The sequence below is a fragment of the Malurus melanocephalus genome, unplaced genomic scaffold (assembly GCF_030028575.1).
Source record: "Malurus melanocephalus ecotype Western Australia unplaced genomic scaffold, MMel_1.1 scaffold_583, whole genome shotgun sequence".
Lineage (NCBI taxonomy): Eukaryota > Metazoa > Chordata > Aves > Passeriformes > Maluridae > Malurus > Malurus melanocephalus.
In genome coordinates, this window is record NW_026623815.1 from 395,799 (window position 1) to 410,247 (window position 14,449).

The 14,449-nt window shown below is 56.0% G+C and overlaps 1 protein-coding gene and 1 long non-coding RNA gene across 3 annotated transcripts; one reads left to right on the forward strand and one right to left on the reverse strand.

Annotated features, from left to right (window-relative positions):
• Window positions 1-468: 468 nt before the first annotated feature.
• Window positions 469-12,971, reverse strand: FGF1 (fibroblast growth factor 1). Of its 2 annotated transcripts, none has more exons than XM_057382739.1 (4): window positions 12,888-12,971; window positions 2,435-2,627; window positions 1,532-1,635; window positions 469-850 (listed from the first exon to the last, which is right to left on the reverse strand). In XM_057382739.1, the coding sequence occupies exons 2-4, from the start codon at window positions 2,601-2,603 to the stop codon at window positions 656-658; spliced, it is 468 nt and encodes a 155-aa protein (XP_057238722.1). In that variant the 5' UTR covers window positions 2,604-2,627; window positions 12,888-12,971; the 3' UTR covers window positions 469-655. The 2 variants fall into 2 exon arrangements, with proteins under 2 accessions (XP_057238722.1, XP_057238724.1); XM_057382741.1 differs by lacking the exon at window positions 12,888-12,971 and adding an exon at window positions 4,471-4,579.
• Window positions 5,221-5,931, forward strand: LOC130583415 (uncharacterized). Its single transcript, XR_008966418.1, has 2 exons — window positions 5,221-5,604; window positions 5,689-5,931. It is a non-coding gene; the product is annotated as an uncharacterized LOC130583415 (long non-coding RNA).
• Window positions 12,972-14,449: the final 1,478 nt, after the last annotated feature.

Below are 14,449 nucleotides of genomic sequence, written 5' to 3' on the forward strand. Positions count from 1 at the left end.
TCATGGCACACACTGGCACATGGCTGAGGGTCAGGACACACACTGGCACACAGCAGAGGGTCATGGCACACACTGGCACATGGCTGAGGGTCAGGACACACACTGGCACACAGCTGAGGGTCAGGACACACACTGGCACACAGCAGAGGGTCATGGCACACACTGGCACATGGCTGAGGGTCAGGACACACACTGGCACACAGCTGAGGGTCAGGACACACACTGGCACACAGCAGAGGGTCATGGCACACACTGGCACATGGCTGAGGGTCATGGCACACACTGGCACACAGCAGAGGGTCACGGCACACACTGGCACATGGCTGAGGGTCATGGCACACACTGGCACATGGCTGAGGGTCAGGACACACACTGGCACACAGCAGAGGGTCAGGACACGCACTGGTACGTGGCTGAGGGTCAGGGCACACACTGGCACACGGCTGAGGGCAGGGGGCTGAGGGCCCCATGGACCTTGGGGAGCTGTCAGGGCTCATCCCCTCATCTCTGCAAAGCTTCGTGCAGAGCGAAGAGGCTCTGCTTTGGCTAGATTGGGCAAAGCCTGGACCTAAAGGCTGGAGCTCTGAGGAGCTCTAAGGAGGCAGCAGCAGTTGGGTTTTGGGTTTTGGGGTGGTCTGGGAGCTCCTGGGCTGGCTCAGTCGGCCGAGACAGGCAGCGGCAGGAACAGGATCGCCTTCTGGCCGTAGTGAGTCCGCGGGCCCAGCTTGCTGTTGCCGTTCTTCTTCAGCCCCACAAACCAGTTCTTGTCGGCGTGCATTTTGGACACGTAGGTGTTGTAATGGTTCTCTTCGAGCCTCTCCAGGAACAGACACTCCTCACCCAGTAACTGCTGAAAGAGAGCCCGGAGAGGGACAGTGAGCCGGGTGGTGCCCTGGGCATGGGATGTTCCTGATGTGGCAATCCCAGCTCTGCTCTCCCCTCTAAGATGCCACCCAGCCCCACCTCYGAGATTTCCACACCCCAGYAAAGCAAAAAARTRTTTGAAGTGTGGGGGYAAGTGGCCTTGACTGAGTCCCCTGRCCACTCCTGYYGTAAGRTGYCYGTGACCTGGGWATTTTATGRGGCTGTGACTGAGCCCAKCCTGTGCTCCAGAAGCTGCTCCTGGCCCGGGCTCCTGCTCTGAGCTGGGTGGGGGCAGCTGCAGCCTCAGAGCACAGAACCACAGAATGGTTTGGGTTGGAAGGGACCTTAAAGATCATGGAGTTCCTGGCCACGGGCAGGAACACCCCCAGCAGCAGCAGGTGGCAGCTGCTGCTCCAGATATCAAACACAATATTTATCACGTGTCAGATAGGAAATACAGTATTTGTCAGAGGCAGGGCAGTAAATGGCATTATTTGGTAATTTATTTATTTCCCCCCGAAATAAAGCCAGATGCAGAGTGGCCGTGCAGCTGCCAGAATCACAACCAGAGCCTGGTTCTCTCCTGTGCTTTGCCTTACTCAGAGCTGTGAGATTTGTGCACAGCCCCAGCCCTGGCCCTGTGTGCTCCTGCAGGATCCTCCCTTACCGAGCCGTAGAGCAGCCCGTTGGGGTCCATGGCCAGGTACTGCCCCGACTGCGTGCTCCTGATGTGMACCACCCCCACGCTCTCTGCACTCAGCTGCAGCTGGACTGGCAGGGAAAACAAAACAACAACAATCAGAGGAAAGTAGGAAAAGGGGGGAAGCTGCTAGGAAGGTTAGTGGAGGGTTTTGTTCTGAAGCCTGGCTTATAAAGAGTTTACAGGAAACAGTACAGTGTGTACTGAAAGTGTCTCCTTGTACCCTCTTCAAAGAAACACCRCAGCCATCCTTCAGGAACCAAAGACCAATTTTTCCCTTATTTTACATCAAAGGACGGGCAGCCTGTTGGTTATGACGCTGGAATGGGACACAGGAGATTGGGGTTTTAATTCTGGCTCTAATTTACAAATTCCTCATGTGGTTTGACAAGGCTCTTAAGCAGTGACATATGAAGAAGTATTTTGAGAGCAAAGCCAGTGATGGGCAGACTGCAGATGCCTGCACTGCACCCCCTGATCCAAAGCATCCCATCAACTGTGTGCAGCAGCTGGAGTTATCTGGTGGGTTGTGGATGGAGAATGGGGAMAKAGGAATGGCTGTGGCTGCAGTCACSGTGACTTGCAAATTCCAGCTCTTCCCAGTGATTGTTCCCATCTCGTTGGCAGCTTTTTTYCCCCAGGATTCGTAACAGCAACATTTAGGTTGGTTTGAATGAAGTGTGAATGGATGTCTCTGCTCCAGCTCTGTGTAGCTACAGGTGTTTTTTGGCCCCTGACAGGCACTTTTGGCCCCTGGRAGGGGTGTTCCCACAAACCTTGGTCCAAAGCCCGTCCTCCCCAGCTCCCTCTCCCCAGGCGATGCAATCCCAGGAGCAAAGAGCGCCCCAAGAAAGCCCCGGGTTCGCTCACTGTGCTCGTCGCTGCGGTCCCTGGTGCCATCCACGGTGCCGTCCGGGAGGATGCGCAGGAAGTGCCCCCCGTTGCTGCAGTACAGCAGTTTRGGTTTCTTGTAGTTGCCCGGGGGAAGGTTGAATTTCTCCGTCAGGGCGGTGAAGGTGGTGATTTCCCCCTCGGCCATGGCGCAGCCTCTGCCGGGGCCGGGCTRAAAGAGAAGGGACAGGCACCGAGTGCTGGGCACACCGAGCTGCTGCCAGGCTTTAAAGGCAGCCAGGGAGGGAGGGAGGGARCCCGGGGGTCCCGGTGATTCACARAGCCGTGACACAGCCCCGAGCCRCTGCTCCCCYGGCGKGGGGGTGGCGGGGGGCTGTGTCCCCTCGGGGTGGGGCTGGGCAGGAGAAAACTGTCCTTTTAATTTTATCACCGTGAATTCTGTTTTTGTTCTCCTTTCTATTGACGTACGGGCTAAAATTACACACTGAGAAAAGAGTTTGAAAAACACCCAGCGTCTGATTGGAACCCGCAGGAGGCGGGAAGGGAGCCCAGGTAATAACTCTCTCTCCGCTATTATAACTCTCAAACACAATTATGAGCAGGAATTGCRACACCCACTCCGTGTCAGGTAGTAAATATTGCTCATCTCTTGGCACTGTGCAGCTCACCTGGCCCAGGGGCACACGTGGAAAAGGTCAGGACACACGTTCGATGTGGTGGGAGATGAGCAGGGGCAGGAGCTTCCACTGCTTGGGCAGAGCAGGGCATTCACCCAGACACTGATCAATAACAYRTGGAAAATGGGAATTTTGAGTYTAGGATATGCCCTGAATGKACCAGCAGCATCCCAGTGCCCAAAGGGGCTCCGGGAGAGCTGGAGAAGGGCTTTGGTCAAGAAATGGAGGGACAGRACAGAGGGAATGGGGTCACACTGCCAGAKGRCAGGGATGGRTGGGATATTGGATGACTGCAGCCCTTGCTCTCAGATGCCCCATTTAACCCAGCCTGGGATTTTGGGAAGGACTTTTTGGAATGACAGCACAGGCCAGCCCCATCTGTTGCCACAAGGTTGGTGATGCAGCCTCAGAAATGCTGTACCTCCTGGTGCTTTCCAAAGCWAGCGATGGCCCTGCCAAATGCAGACCCAAAATCCTTTTTAACACCATTGTCAGGAGAAATTAATTATTTCTTAAAGTGTCTGGTCCCTAAATTTATTTTTCTCTCAAGACATCACACTTTAGATGCAGCAGTTGAGTGTTCCTTGCCAACTGCTGCCTTTCTCTGAGGGAGAGCCCCAAGGTGGCACACGGGGCTCTGCTCCTGCACTGAGCTTCAATCAAAAGCAGCAGCACTGGGTCATTTCCTAGAACCAAAGCTTTTCTTGAACCTTTATCTGAGGGTAAAAGGCACTCAGAAGTCTCCTGGTTGATGATGGAGACACAAATATCCCAGATGCAAGGACTCTGATCAGGATCTTGGCAAACCCTGCTGCCAGGATTGAGGAGTGGGCTGGATGCTCCTCACAGTCACCTCGAGCTCTGGGGGCATCTCCAGATAGCTTGAGCAGAGCAGCTTAGCTGGCAACAGCTGCTTCATCATCACGTATTTCTTTTGAGGTTATTTTTGCTATTTTTAGGAAGGCTCCCATGCTCGCCAGCTGCCCTGACTGCCCCAGCGAAGCTCAGTGAACACTTTTCCACTCCTGTTGTCTCCCCGTGCTAAAAGCTATCACTGTTCTCAGACTTTATGGCCRTGGAGCTGTTCCTCTACAAACACCACCTCTCATGGCCCTACTATTACACTTCTGGCAGGAACACGTTGGGTTTTTATGGGAATTAAAAAGCACGAGTGAGAGAGAGAACCTGAACCAAAGACAACATCAAGGGCCTTATTTCTTTGGGTAAAAGCCCAACAATGCTATTAAATAGCTCAAAGCAGAACAGAAACTCTCTCCAAAATGCAAAGCTGAGAGACACCACACTGCAGTGGTTATTTGGTGCCCCATGGAGAAGGAAACTATTCCAAGAGGAGGGGAATGGCTGTCGAGCACTGACCCCACAGCAGGACGGTGACTGGGAGCTGAGCTGGAGGCTGTTTGYCCAAGAGCAGCTGTGTTTGTGGCTCCTCTTTCCTCCAGCCCCGTGTGACAGCTTTGCTGTGCTGCCTGAGAAAAAAAAAAACCCTGTGAGGAGGAATCCCTGGGAGCTGCACTCAGGGCACCTGCTCGGGACAGCCCCAGCTCCACTGCGGCACGGGAAGCTGAGGGCACCCTGTCCCTGCCCTGGATGGAGATGTGAGCATTCCAAAGGATCAGAAATCACTTCCTGAGGGAAGAAAAAACCAAAAAAAACCCAAAAAAGACTTAAGAAGTGATTTAAACACAAATGTTGGCTTGATCCAGGCCCTGCTGAGCCGTGGTGGCTGCACTGGGCTGGCTCCCCACAGCTCCGAGGGACAGGAGCCCAGCGCGGGGCTGGAATAGCTGCGAAATTCTGAGAAGTTTGGGGCTGCTTCCAAACTTTATCACTGGCCAAACCAGTGGCTTTGATGTGCAATCCCAAACTCTGTGAGCCTCTGAGCATGGAGGGCTAGTAGTGCTGCTAGTGACAGGCGTGAGCGKGACTGGGGACCTTTCCTCTCGGGTTCAAAGATGCTGCAGACTTCACTGCTTAGCATTTGTTTGCATGATGGTGGTGTTGATGGAAATGTGGGGGATTCCTAATGGTTCAAATGCTTTTTGCATGTCAGAATTGCCAGGAAATTTTAGGTTTTTTTTTTTTTTTTAACGACTCCTCTGGCACAAATTCAGTGGCCAGCAAAGACCCAACCCAGGAGGCAGCCAGCTAAGGTGAGCCTTTTTCTCTTAGGTATGAAATACGTGGCTACTACATGGAGGAAAGCACAAGTATCTCATCTACTGGGTTAAAACCAGATTGGATTGATTCAAATACGTCAAAATTGTCCTTGGCTTTGGACACAATCCTTTATATAGGATTGGAAAGAAATGTTCCGGATCTGTGTGCGGCCACAGAGATGAAAAGTGCAGTTAATCACTATTGTCATTTTGATGATCAGTTAAAGATCACACAGACAGCTCCAGAGAGATGAGAAGCTGCTAAACCCAGGAGCCTCCTGAGGTTTTGTCTGACTKCAGTTAATGAGATCAGCGTCTCCTGAACCTGGCTCTGGTGAGCTCAGTGGAAACCCTCCAGTTGGTTTCACTTTGGAAAGTGTTATTTTCTCCATTAAAGCAGAAACCCTGTTTCTTCCAGGCCGTGTGACTCAGCTGGGATCAGACAGCATCACCTCCTGATGGGCTCCTTTCCCATTGCCACTGCTGGCTGCAGTCACCTGGACAGAACAGTCACTTCCCAGCCAGTTCAGACACTCCACATGGGAATGGAAAGCACTTAAAACAGGTCGAGTATTTTTTAAGGCATTCAGGCTCTGAATTGCCTTTCCTGGGGAGTCCTGTGGGCTTTGGGGCAGTCTGAGAACTACCTCGACACATGGAATAAATGTCTCTCGGATAAACAGGGATTTTATTCATTATAAATTTTAGAGAAGCATTGCATGGGGTTGATTTCCTCATCCAGGAAAGGATTWGAGATTTTTTGTGCTCTGGTTGCTGCAGGAGCAGCAGCTCAGWGGCTCTGGGGTTATCATCAGCATGGGCAGCCTGCAAGGGCTGGCAGTGCAAGGCACAGCTCGAATTCCTTGGACTGTACATCCTCTTAGAAGGACTTAATAAATGATTAGGCAAAGCATATGATAAATATGTAATAGATCACTCTGTGAGTATCAGTGGAATGCGTGGGCTCGTTTCCAGTCTTGTTTATGGCAGGTGTTTTTATCTCTAGCAATGTGATTAACTGCKTAATGAAATATTTATCAGGCATGTTTTACCCTTTGCGAGTGGAATATGTTGTACGAAGTGTGACCAAAAGCACAGAAATCAATTTAACTAATGCCTGCTGTCACCATCTCCTGCTCTCCCCCTAAATACAGCCATTCATTCCCCTCCGTCACGCTGGCTTTGGGGCAGGGGAAACAGGGGGTGGAAAGATGAAACTTTCACAGATTCCTGAGTGGATGTCACTAATGGCTGATGACAAACACCATCAGCATCACGGGAGGGATGGGGTTAACCCAAGGGGATGCCCAAGGGGAAGCCCTGTCCCTGTCCCTGTCCCTGTCCCTGTCCCTGTCCCTGTCCCTGTCCCTTTCCCTGTCCCTGTCCCCGTCCCTGTCCCTGTCCCTTCTTCAGAGCTCTGAGCCCACTGGGACAGCCAGGGCACCACCCCACCGAGCTGCCGCTGTCCGTGGGGACACAGGAAACCCGAGAGATTCTCCACTTTCTAATTACCTTCCTGCCCGTCCCACCCCCCACCCACGGCCCTTGGCCATCCGGTGATTAACTTAATTGCAGTTCCAGCTCCAGCAGTCACTGCAGCMCCAGAGCAGCTTTGCCAGGAAGGTTCTGCCCCTGTGTCCTGTCTGGGTGGGACARAGAGCACAGCCACCACCATGAGCAGCAGAACAAATCCCACAAATCCCAGCTCCTCCTGTCCCGGCTCTGAGCCCTTTGTCCCCATTGCTGGATGGRAAGAACACCCTGGGCAGGGAATCCCCAAATCTGGGGGATGTGCTGCTCCAGAGGACACCCCAGGCTGTTTGCAGCGGAGGAAATGCACACACCCCGAGCTTCCCCTTCCCTCCRRGATGCAGCAGGTCCTGWMTGTCCCTTCCAGGAGCCCTTTCCCTCTCACAGCTTGTGCTGAGACCGAGCAAAGCATCGTCCCTGCTGCTGTGCTCTGCTGGGAGCAGCCACCGATGTGCCGGGAGTGACACCAATCTCATCCCTGTCACCCGAGGAGGGTGGCCCTGTGCTGCTGAGGCTGCTGAGGGCTCAGAGGTGATGCAGCAGGCACGGGTACCTTGTTTTGGGTTTGCCACCTCGCTTACGGGCCGGGCTGTGGGCGCCTCTCTTTGCTGGGTCTGCCCAGGGAAAAGCGTCTGGAGGGAGCGAGAGGCTGCTGAGGTGCTGGCTGAAGTGTTTTGGGGTGATGTGGGGAACGCCCGGGGACAGGGGCACTCCGTGTGACCCTCGGCTCCTGCTCAGTATCCCCCGGACCGGGGGAGCCCTGCGGCGGGGTCCCGTCCCCTCCCGGCCCGGGAGGCGCTGCCCGGGTCCCGCAGGCGGCAGGTTGAGCTGGGGACACTTCAGCCGCCTCCCCGGTGTCCCCAGCCCGTGCCAGCCGCCCCCGGTGTCCGTGCAGGACACTGGGCACACGGTCAGACCGCAGAGCCCCGGCTGTGGCTGTCTGGGCTGGCGCTGCAGGCGTGGCTGCCCCGCACACCCACGGACGGACGGACAGACGGACGGATGGACAGATGGACGGATGGACGGTCGGAATACGCCAATGACCAACTCCAGCCCCAGGGGTTCCCTCTCCGCTGTTAATGCCGGGCTGATCTGGCTCTCCACGTCCCGTGTGAGCCCTCCAGTCCCACCCCAAGGCCATGCCCAGCCCCGCTCGGGTGCCTGTCCTGGTGTCCACTGCCCCTCCACCGGCCACCATCCCTGGCCACCATCCCTGACCACCATCCCCAGCCACCAGTCCCGGCCACCAGGGACTCACATCATCCCCGGCCACCATCCTGGGTCACCCCCTCGGCGCTCACACGGCTCCCACTGTCCTGTGCTGCTGCTGCTGCTCATGAGCTGCAATCGGGGGAAGCAGCGATGTTTGCCCGGTGTCCAGCAGCCCTCCTGAGCTCGCCCTCTCGAGGGTGGCCAAACCAGCCCAGAGTTGGAGTCTGGGTCCAGCCTTTATACCCTGTCCTGCCCCAGAGCAGCAGAGCAGGCTGGAATCGAGGGTTTTATCTCCGGGCCAAGTGAAACCCCACAGCCATCCTGGTGGTTAACCATCAGCAGACATCCCATCCCTCAGAAATCCTGTTTCCTGCAGCACAGCCTCAGCCCGGGCTGTTCCAAAGAAAATCACTCGGGTTCTGGGTTCGCCGTATTTGCTAAAATGTGCAGGGAGTTCAGGGTGTTCATGCTGCAATGTTTGTGTAAGGGCTGTGCAGCTGCTTTTGTTAACATTGAAGTCAAACTGGCTGGAAGAATCCTGTGCTGAATTTTGCTGCTCAATGTTTTATTTTAAATTCAGTTTCTAGTACACCCCTGGATGCCAACTCCCTCTTTTTTCCCTCCAAGTTGCCTGAGTAAGGAGCTTAAGCTGTTGCTCAATAACTTAACAGCGTGATAAAAGCTCGAGGTAATAATGGCTCTTACCAGGAAAATCCTCCAATAAATAATAATTYTCTTATCTGCGTGACTTTGGGACTGGGGAAAATGCCTTCCAGTGGAGAGCTGCAGCGTGTCAGAGTGTGCAAGGAGTGTTTCAGGTGAAAGATCAGAGCAAGGCAAGCTCAGAGCTCAGTCTTGTTATTTACAGAGGAGCGTGTCAGCAAAAAAAACAGTGGATTCCGTGTGGCTGTGTAGTCACTGGAGTAAACCACGGAGAGCAGCTGGGCATCTCCACCTCTTGTGGTCTGTAGAGCCAGACAGTTTTTGGTCTGTGTTATTCAGACAAAAACGGGGAATTCTCAGTTCCGGCAGTGGGTGGCTCTGGAGGACACCGAGCTCTGTCTGTCACCCTCGGTTGTGGCCCAGGGGGGAGCGTCAGTCGCCCACCAGGACCTGCCCGACCCTGATTCTGCTCCTGCTGTGCCAGACTGGCCACACTGGCACAACAGAGTCCCTGCAGAGCCCGGCACCTGTTTGCTCCTCGCCGTGGCAGTGTGACCACAGCAGGGATGGGTGACAGCAGCAGGGACAGGCAGTGCTCCACAGYGCTCAGGACAGCAGAGCCCTGTCCCATCCCCGTAAACAGCCAAGGRCACGGAGCAGGACACGGCTGCAATGTCAACAACAGCCGAGGTGGCACCCATGGGCTATTTGCAGCTCCCGAGTGGGCAGTTCAGAGCCACGGCGGCGTTTGCCGTGCCCGCTGTTTGCACAGCTGCGTTAGGGGAGGGCTGGGGACAGCCCTGGTGGCTCCAAACCCCGTCCAACCTGGCCTTGGACACTGCCAGGGATCCAGGGGCAGCCACAGCTGCTCTGCTTGTGGTGACTGAGACAGRGAGATTGTCCTGGATTGTCTGAATGGAAAAAACTCCTAACAAAACCAAAAATTGTGGGACAACCAGGCAGAGTTGGGGATCAGCAGTTGCTGTGCCCTCTGCCTGGCCAGGGGGGTTTTATGGAGCCAGGAGCAAGGACAGAGGGCTGTGAGCCATGGGTGAGCTGTGCCCACACTGCCCTGGGCAGCAGACAAATCCTTGGAGGATGGCTTGGGGCACCCAAAGGAGTCTGGAGGGGACAAAAGGGTTTGGGATGTCAGGCCATGAGTCAGAGGTGCCTGGCACAGCAGCCAGCCTGGCTCCCACACCCTGGGACACCCCTTTGTGCCCTGTCCTCAGGGACAGCTGCCAGGCTTTGGTGGGGCTGTCTGTGGGATCTCAGCTCGGCCCTTTCCCCAGCAGCCTCTGGGGAAACTGAGGAATCACTGCCTTCCCAGGCCAGGGGAGAGTCTGGGGGCTTCAAACCAAACACAAGGGGAACAGGGCTCTTCTGAGCTCAATGCTGAGTTTAGATCAGAATAATGGGGTTTGTTACCTCGTTAAAACAGGGGGCAGGGTGTGGGTTATGATGCTGTGCTGCAGTTATTGGAACATTAATTAGCACTGGCTGTGTATTGGCTGTTCTTGAAGGGAATTCCTAAATAGCAACCCTGGCACTGTGAGGGTTAAGACAGAGGGGGAGAGGGGGGATTTCTGAATCCACAGCACAGACCATGGCAAAGCCACCATGCCTTGCTGAACTGGTTTTCAACCAATTTTTCTGCAGAGAGATTTCTATTGTGAGGTTTCTGTTTGAAAGACAGACCCAGCCAGGCCTCCARCCCCCTGGATAATCCCTGACACTGCCAGACAATGTGCACAGGATTCCTAAAAATGCCCCAGCCGTGAGTCAGTGCCCGCTGTGCCCRGGAGGGAGAGGTGCTGGTACCCAGGGGCAGCCTGGGAGTCAGGGCAGCCTTGACCGCCATGGAATATCCTTTATTTTCAGGGAATATTTACTAAAAGGGTTTGTAAGGTGCAGTGCAAGTGCTAATGTGTTTTGAGGCCAGTAAAGAAGGGGCAAAAAAAGAAAAAAAAGGAGATGGAACAAGCAGGGGAGGCTGAAAAAGGAATGGAGGCTAAAGGCAAGAAGGAGTCTGGAAAAGAAGTGGAGTCAGATTGGAGAAAAAACAGTAAAGGTTGAGGAGTGCAAGAGAAAAAAATGGTTGATCAGAAATAAAAACAAGGACAGAAAAAATTGAGGCTGCAAAAGGGTGGAGGGCCAAGAAACTGAGAGAAATGCAGAGGCTGAAAAGGGCAGGAGGCCAAAATAAAGTGGGAGGCCAAAGGAAAAGAAGAGACCAAAAAAAAGTGGAGGGTGAAGAGGGGTGGGAGGCTGAAGAGGCTCACGAGACCTACGGGAAGGTCTGCCCAGGAGGGGTCTAAAGTTTAATGGGTTCCCCAGGCAGGACGGGCTCGGTGCTGATAAGGCAGCACAATGTCCGATTGTTCTCCCTGCACACAGGGTCAGCCCCGCTTCCTCGGGGCCTGGATCTGCAGGAACACCCTCTGATTTGGGCTGGGGACTCCAGTCAGACCCACAGCTCTGCAGGAACACCCTCTGTGTTTGGGCTGGGGGTTCCAGTCAGACCCACAGCTCTGCAGGAACACCCTCTGCATTGGGCTGGACAGGGATGGGGGCTCCATCCAGACCCAGAGCTCTGCAGGAACACCCTCTGTGTTTGGGCTGGACAGGGCTGGGGGCTCCAGTCAGACCCACAGCTCCCCAAGCCCTCTGGATAAACTTTCCTTCCCAGCTCCACCCCAGCCCAGGGGATGAACTTTTCCTCCCAAGCTCCCTAAATGACTTTGGCCTTCCTCCTACTGCRGAGACCTTGTTCTTCCTCCCAGCCAAGGCAGCTCATCATGCTCTGGATCTGGCTCCTTGCCCTTTTTCCTGAGCAGCTGAGCCGAAGCTCCAGCACCGGGACCCCTGGCACGGTGGGGATGGGGAGCTGGTGCTGCCCTGACAGGGATTTCCCCTTTGCTGAATGTCCCAAAGGAGCCAAGAGGCTGCAGGGGCTGGAAAGGGAAGGGGCAGGGCTGTGTTGGGACTCAGCTCTGACACCTGCAGCCCCAGCCGGGGACATTCCAGCCTGCAGCAGTTCGAGTTTGGCACCTTTGGTGTGGCTGAGAGAGCAGCTCACAGCTCAGAACAGGGTGGTGATGGGGTGTTTGGGCTGCCAGGCCCATCGGGATATCCCTGAGGTGTTATTTCAGTCATAAATCACAGAATCATCCCAGACTGGTTTGGGTCGGAAGGGACCCCAAAGCTCATCCAGTGCCACCCCTGCCATGGGATCCCGGGATGCCATCCAGTGCCATCCCTGCCTTCCACTGTGCCAGGAGCTCCAAGCCCGGACCAACCTGGGTTTGAACCCTTTTAGGGATGGGGCATCCCTGATCACCTTTAATTGCCCAGAGAAGCTGTGGCTTCCCCAAACCATTCTATGGTTCTGTGATTTTWTTTTTTTTTTTTTTTGCATCAAAAATGAGCCATTTATAGTGCTGTGTCACTGCAACGATTTTCCTGGAGTTTTTTTAGTTAGTTTGCTATGGATTTTTAGTGGTCCAAATACTATCTTTTGCCATTTAAAATGTTTGGAGTTTTACATATTTCAATTCAAATTCTGATCTGTGCTTCTGCTCAGAGCTTGAGGTGAATCTGCAGTAATTTAGAGATGGTCATTTGGAATGATGCCCCCATCACTGAGCCTCTCCTCTCTGCCAAGCTCTGGGGGCACCTGCAGGGTTTTGGGGGGGTTTGCCCCAGCTGGGGGGAGCAGCACCTGCCACCCTAAAGCTGTCCCTGGGGAAGGGACCTCCCCACATCCCAGTGACCCTGCACTTCGGAATCTCCTCTGTCCCCTCGCTCGGAGCATCCCGCGGGATCCGTGGGGCATGTGTGAGCATCCCACAGGGATCCCAGAGGCTCCTGTGGGGATTCTTGGGGCTGCAGAGCATCCCCCGGGAGCCCAGAGCATCCCTGGAGATGTGAGGAGGTGGCAGAGCATCCCCCGGGAACGCAGAGCATCCCTGGAGATGTGAGGAGGTGGCAGAGCATCCCCCGGGGGTCTGCGGAGCAGCAAACAGCGTCCCGAGGGGACCGCAGGGCCTCCAGCGGGGATCCGCGCCGTGGTTTCTCCGAGCATCCCGGGGGCTGTGGGGGATCCCGGGGAGCTATGGGGGATCCCTGGGGGCTGTGGGGGATCCCGGGGGCTTCAGCCCCGCTCCCGCCTCTCCCCGGTGCGGGTCCCGCCGCCCCCCGCCCTGCACCTACCGGCGGCTGCGCGGCGCTCCCGGCGGCGGCTCCGCGAGTGCGCACGGGGAGAACGGGGATGGAACAGAGCGAGCGGGGATGATGAGGATGAGGAGGAGCTGCCTCGGGGCGGGGGAGCGGCGGGAGGATGCGGGGGGAGAGGGAGGGGGAGGCTGATCGCATCCACCCCCACCGCGGGGCCGGGCACCTGCCCGCATCGCCCGATTGCCCGATCCCCGGGCAGCGCGGTGGGCAGGGCTGGGGCTGAGCCCCCCGGGCAGCAGGAGCGGACAGAACCCCCCAGAAGCCGCAGGAGCATCGGCCTTCCTGTCCCTGGCGTGTCCCTTCCCTGCGGCACAGGACATTCCTGCAGCGCGGGTGTCTCGGACCCTCCGTGAGGGCGATGATCTCCCTCATCCCAATCACCCTGAGTGCCCCGGGCAGTGGGGATGGGGTCCCTGCCCTCCCAGGGGTCCCTGCCCTCCCAGGGGGTCCCTGCCCTCCGAGAAGGGGCCGGGCAGGGGTGGCTGCAGGGCTGTGTCGGGCACGGTCGCGCTGCCGCCGGCTCCGGGAGAGCTTGGCCTTAAAAGCCGAAGTGTTCCCAGTGGCGCTGTCAGCCGGATGAAATGCAGCTCCGTGCCCCAGGGATGGGCTCTGCAGCCCGGTGCGATGCTGGCCCGGGCACGGGGGCTGTGCCGGACACTGGCCGTGCTGGGGACACTGGTGGGCTCGGGGGGTGCCGGGGGTGCGRGGCCGCGCTCGMTGCCGCRGCGYTAATGAGGCACTAATGAAGCACTAATGAAGCCCTGACSAAGCCCGAGCGATGACTTCAGCTCTTGGCCGGGCTCCACGAGCCCTTTGATGTGGTGGTGTTTAGGCTGCGTTATCTAAAGCTGCTCAGAATAGGCTTTGAGCGCGGCTCACGCGGAGCCAGTGTGTTTGGACAGGCATTCCGGGCTGGAAATGCCCCGAGCGCAGACGTTTGGATAAAACATTCCCGAGTTCACTGTGGTTACCAGCGCCTGGTGGGGACGGCTCCCAGTGCTCCCCACAGCGCAGGTGGATTCGGAGCTTTCCTGCCGTATCAATATTTCTTTTTTTCCCACCCCTTTATTTTTAATAACCCAGCCCAAGATTTCCTCTTGCTTTTTCAGAAAATGAAAAATAGATGTAGCCAAACATTCCTGAATCTTACGGAAGAGCAGGCCTGGCTTTGCCTCGGGCTCTCCTGGGTGAAAGGCACAGGATATGAGGATGTGAGGATATGAGGATGTGAGGACGATTAGGAAATGCTGCTCAGTTTTCTCACTCACGGGAACATCCCCCTTGTTTCGGAGCTGCAAGGACCCCAGCCCTCCCCACTTGCCCGGCTGCCTTTGCTCCTTGGTTGTGGTTGGCACTCAGCARCCCTGGTGTGGTGCTTTGCAGCCCGTGTCCTGCCAAATTTGTGTTCTTCCTGCCTGTCCCGAAGGCTGATGGCCCCGCGATGGAGCCAAGAGCCGGAGCGACGCAGACACAGAGCAAACATGGGCTGGGGCAGTGGGATCGGCACTGGGCACCGTGAGAGGAGGATTGACCAAAAC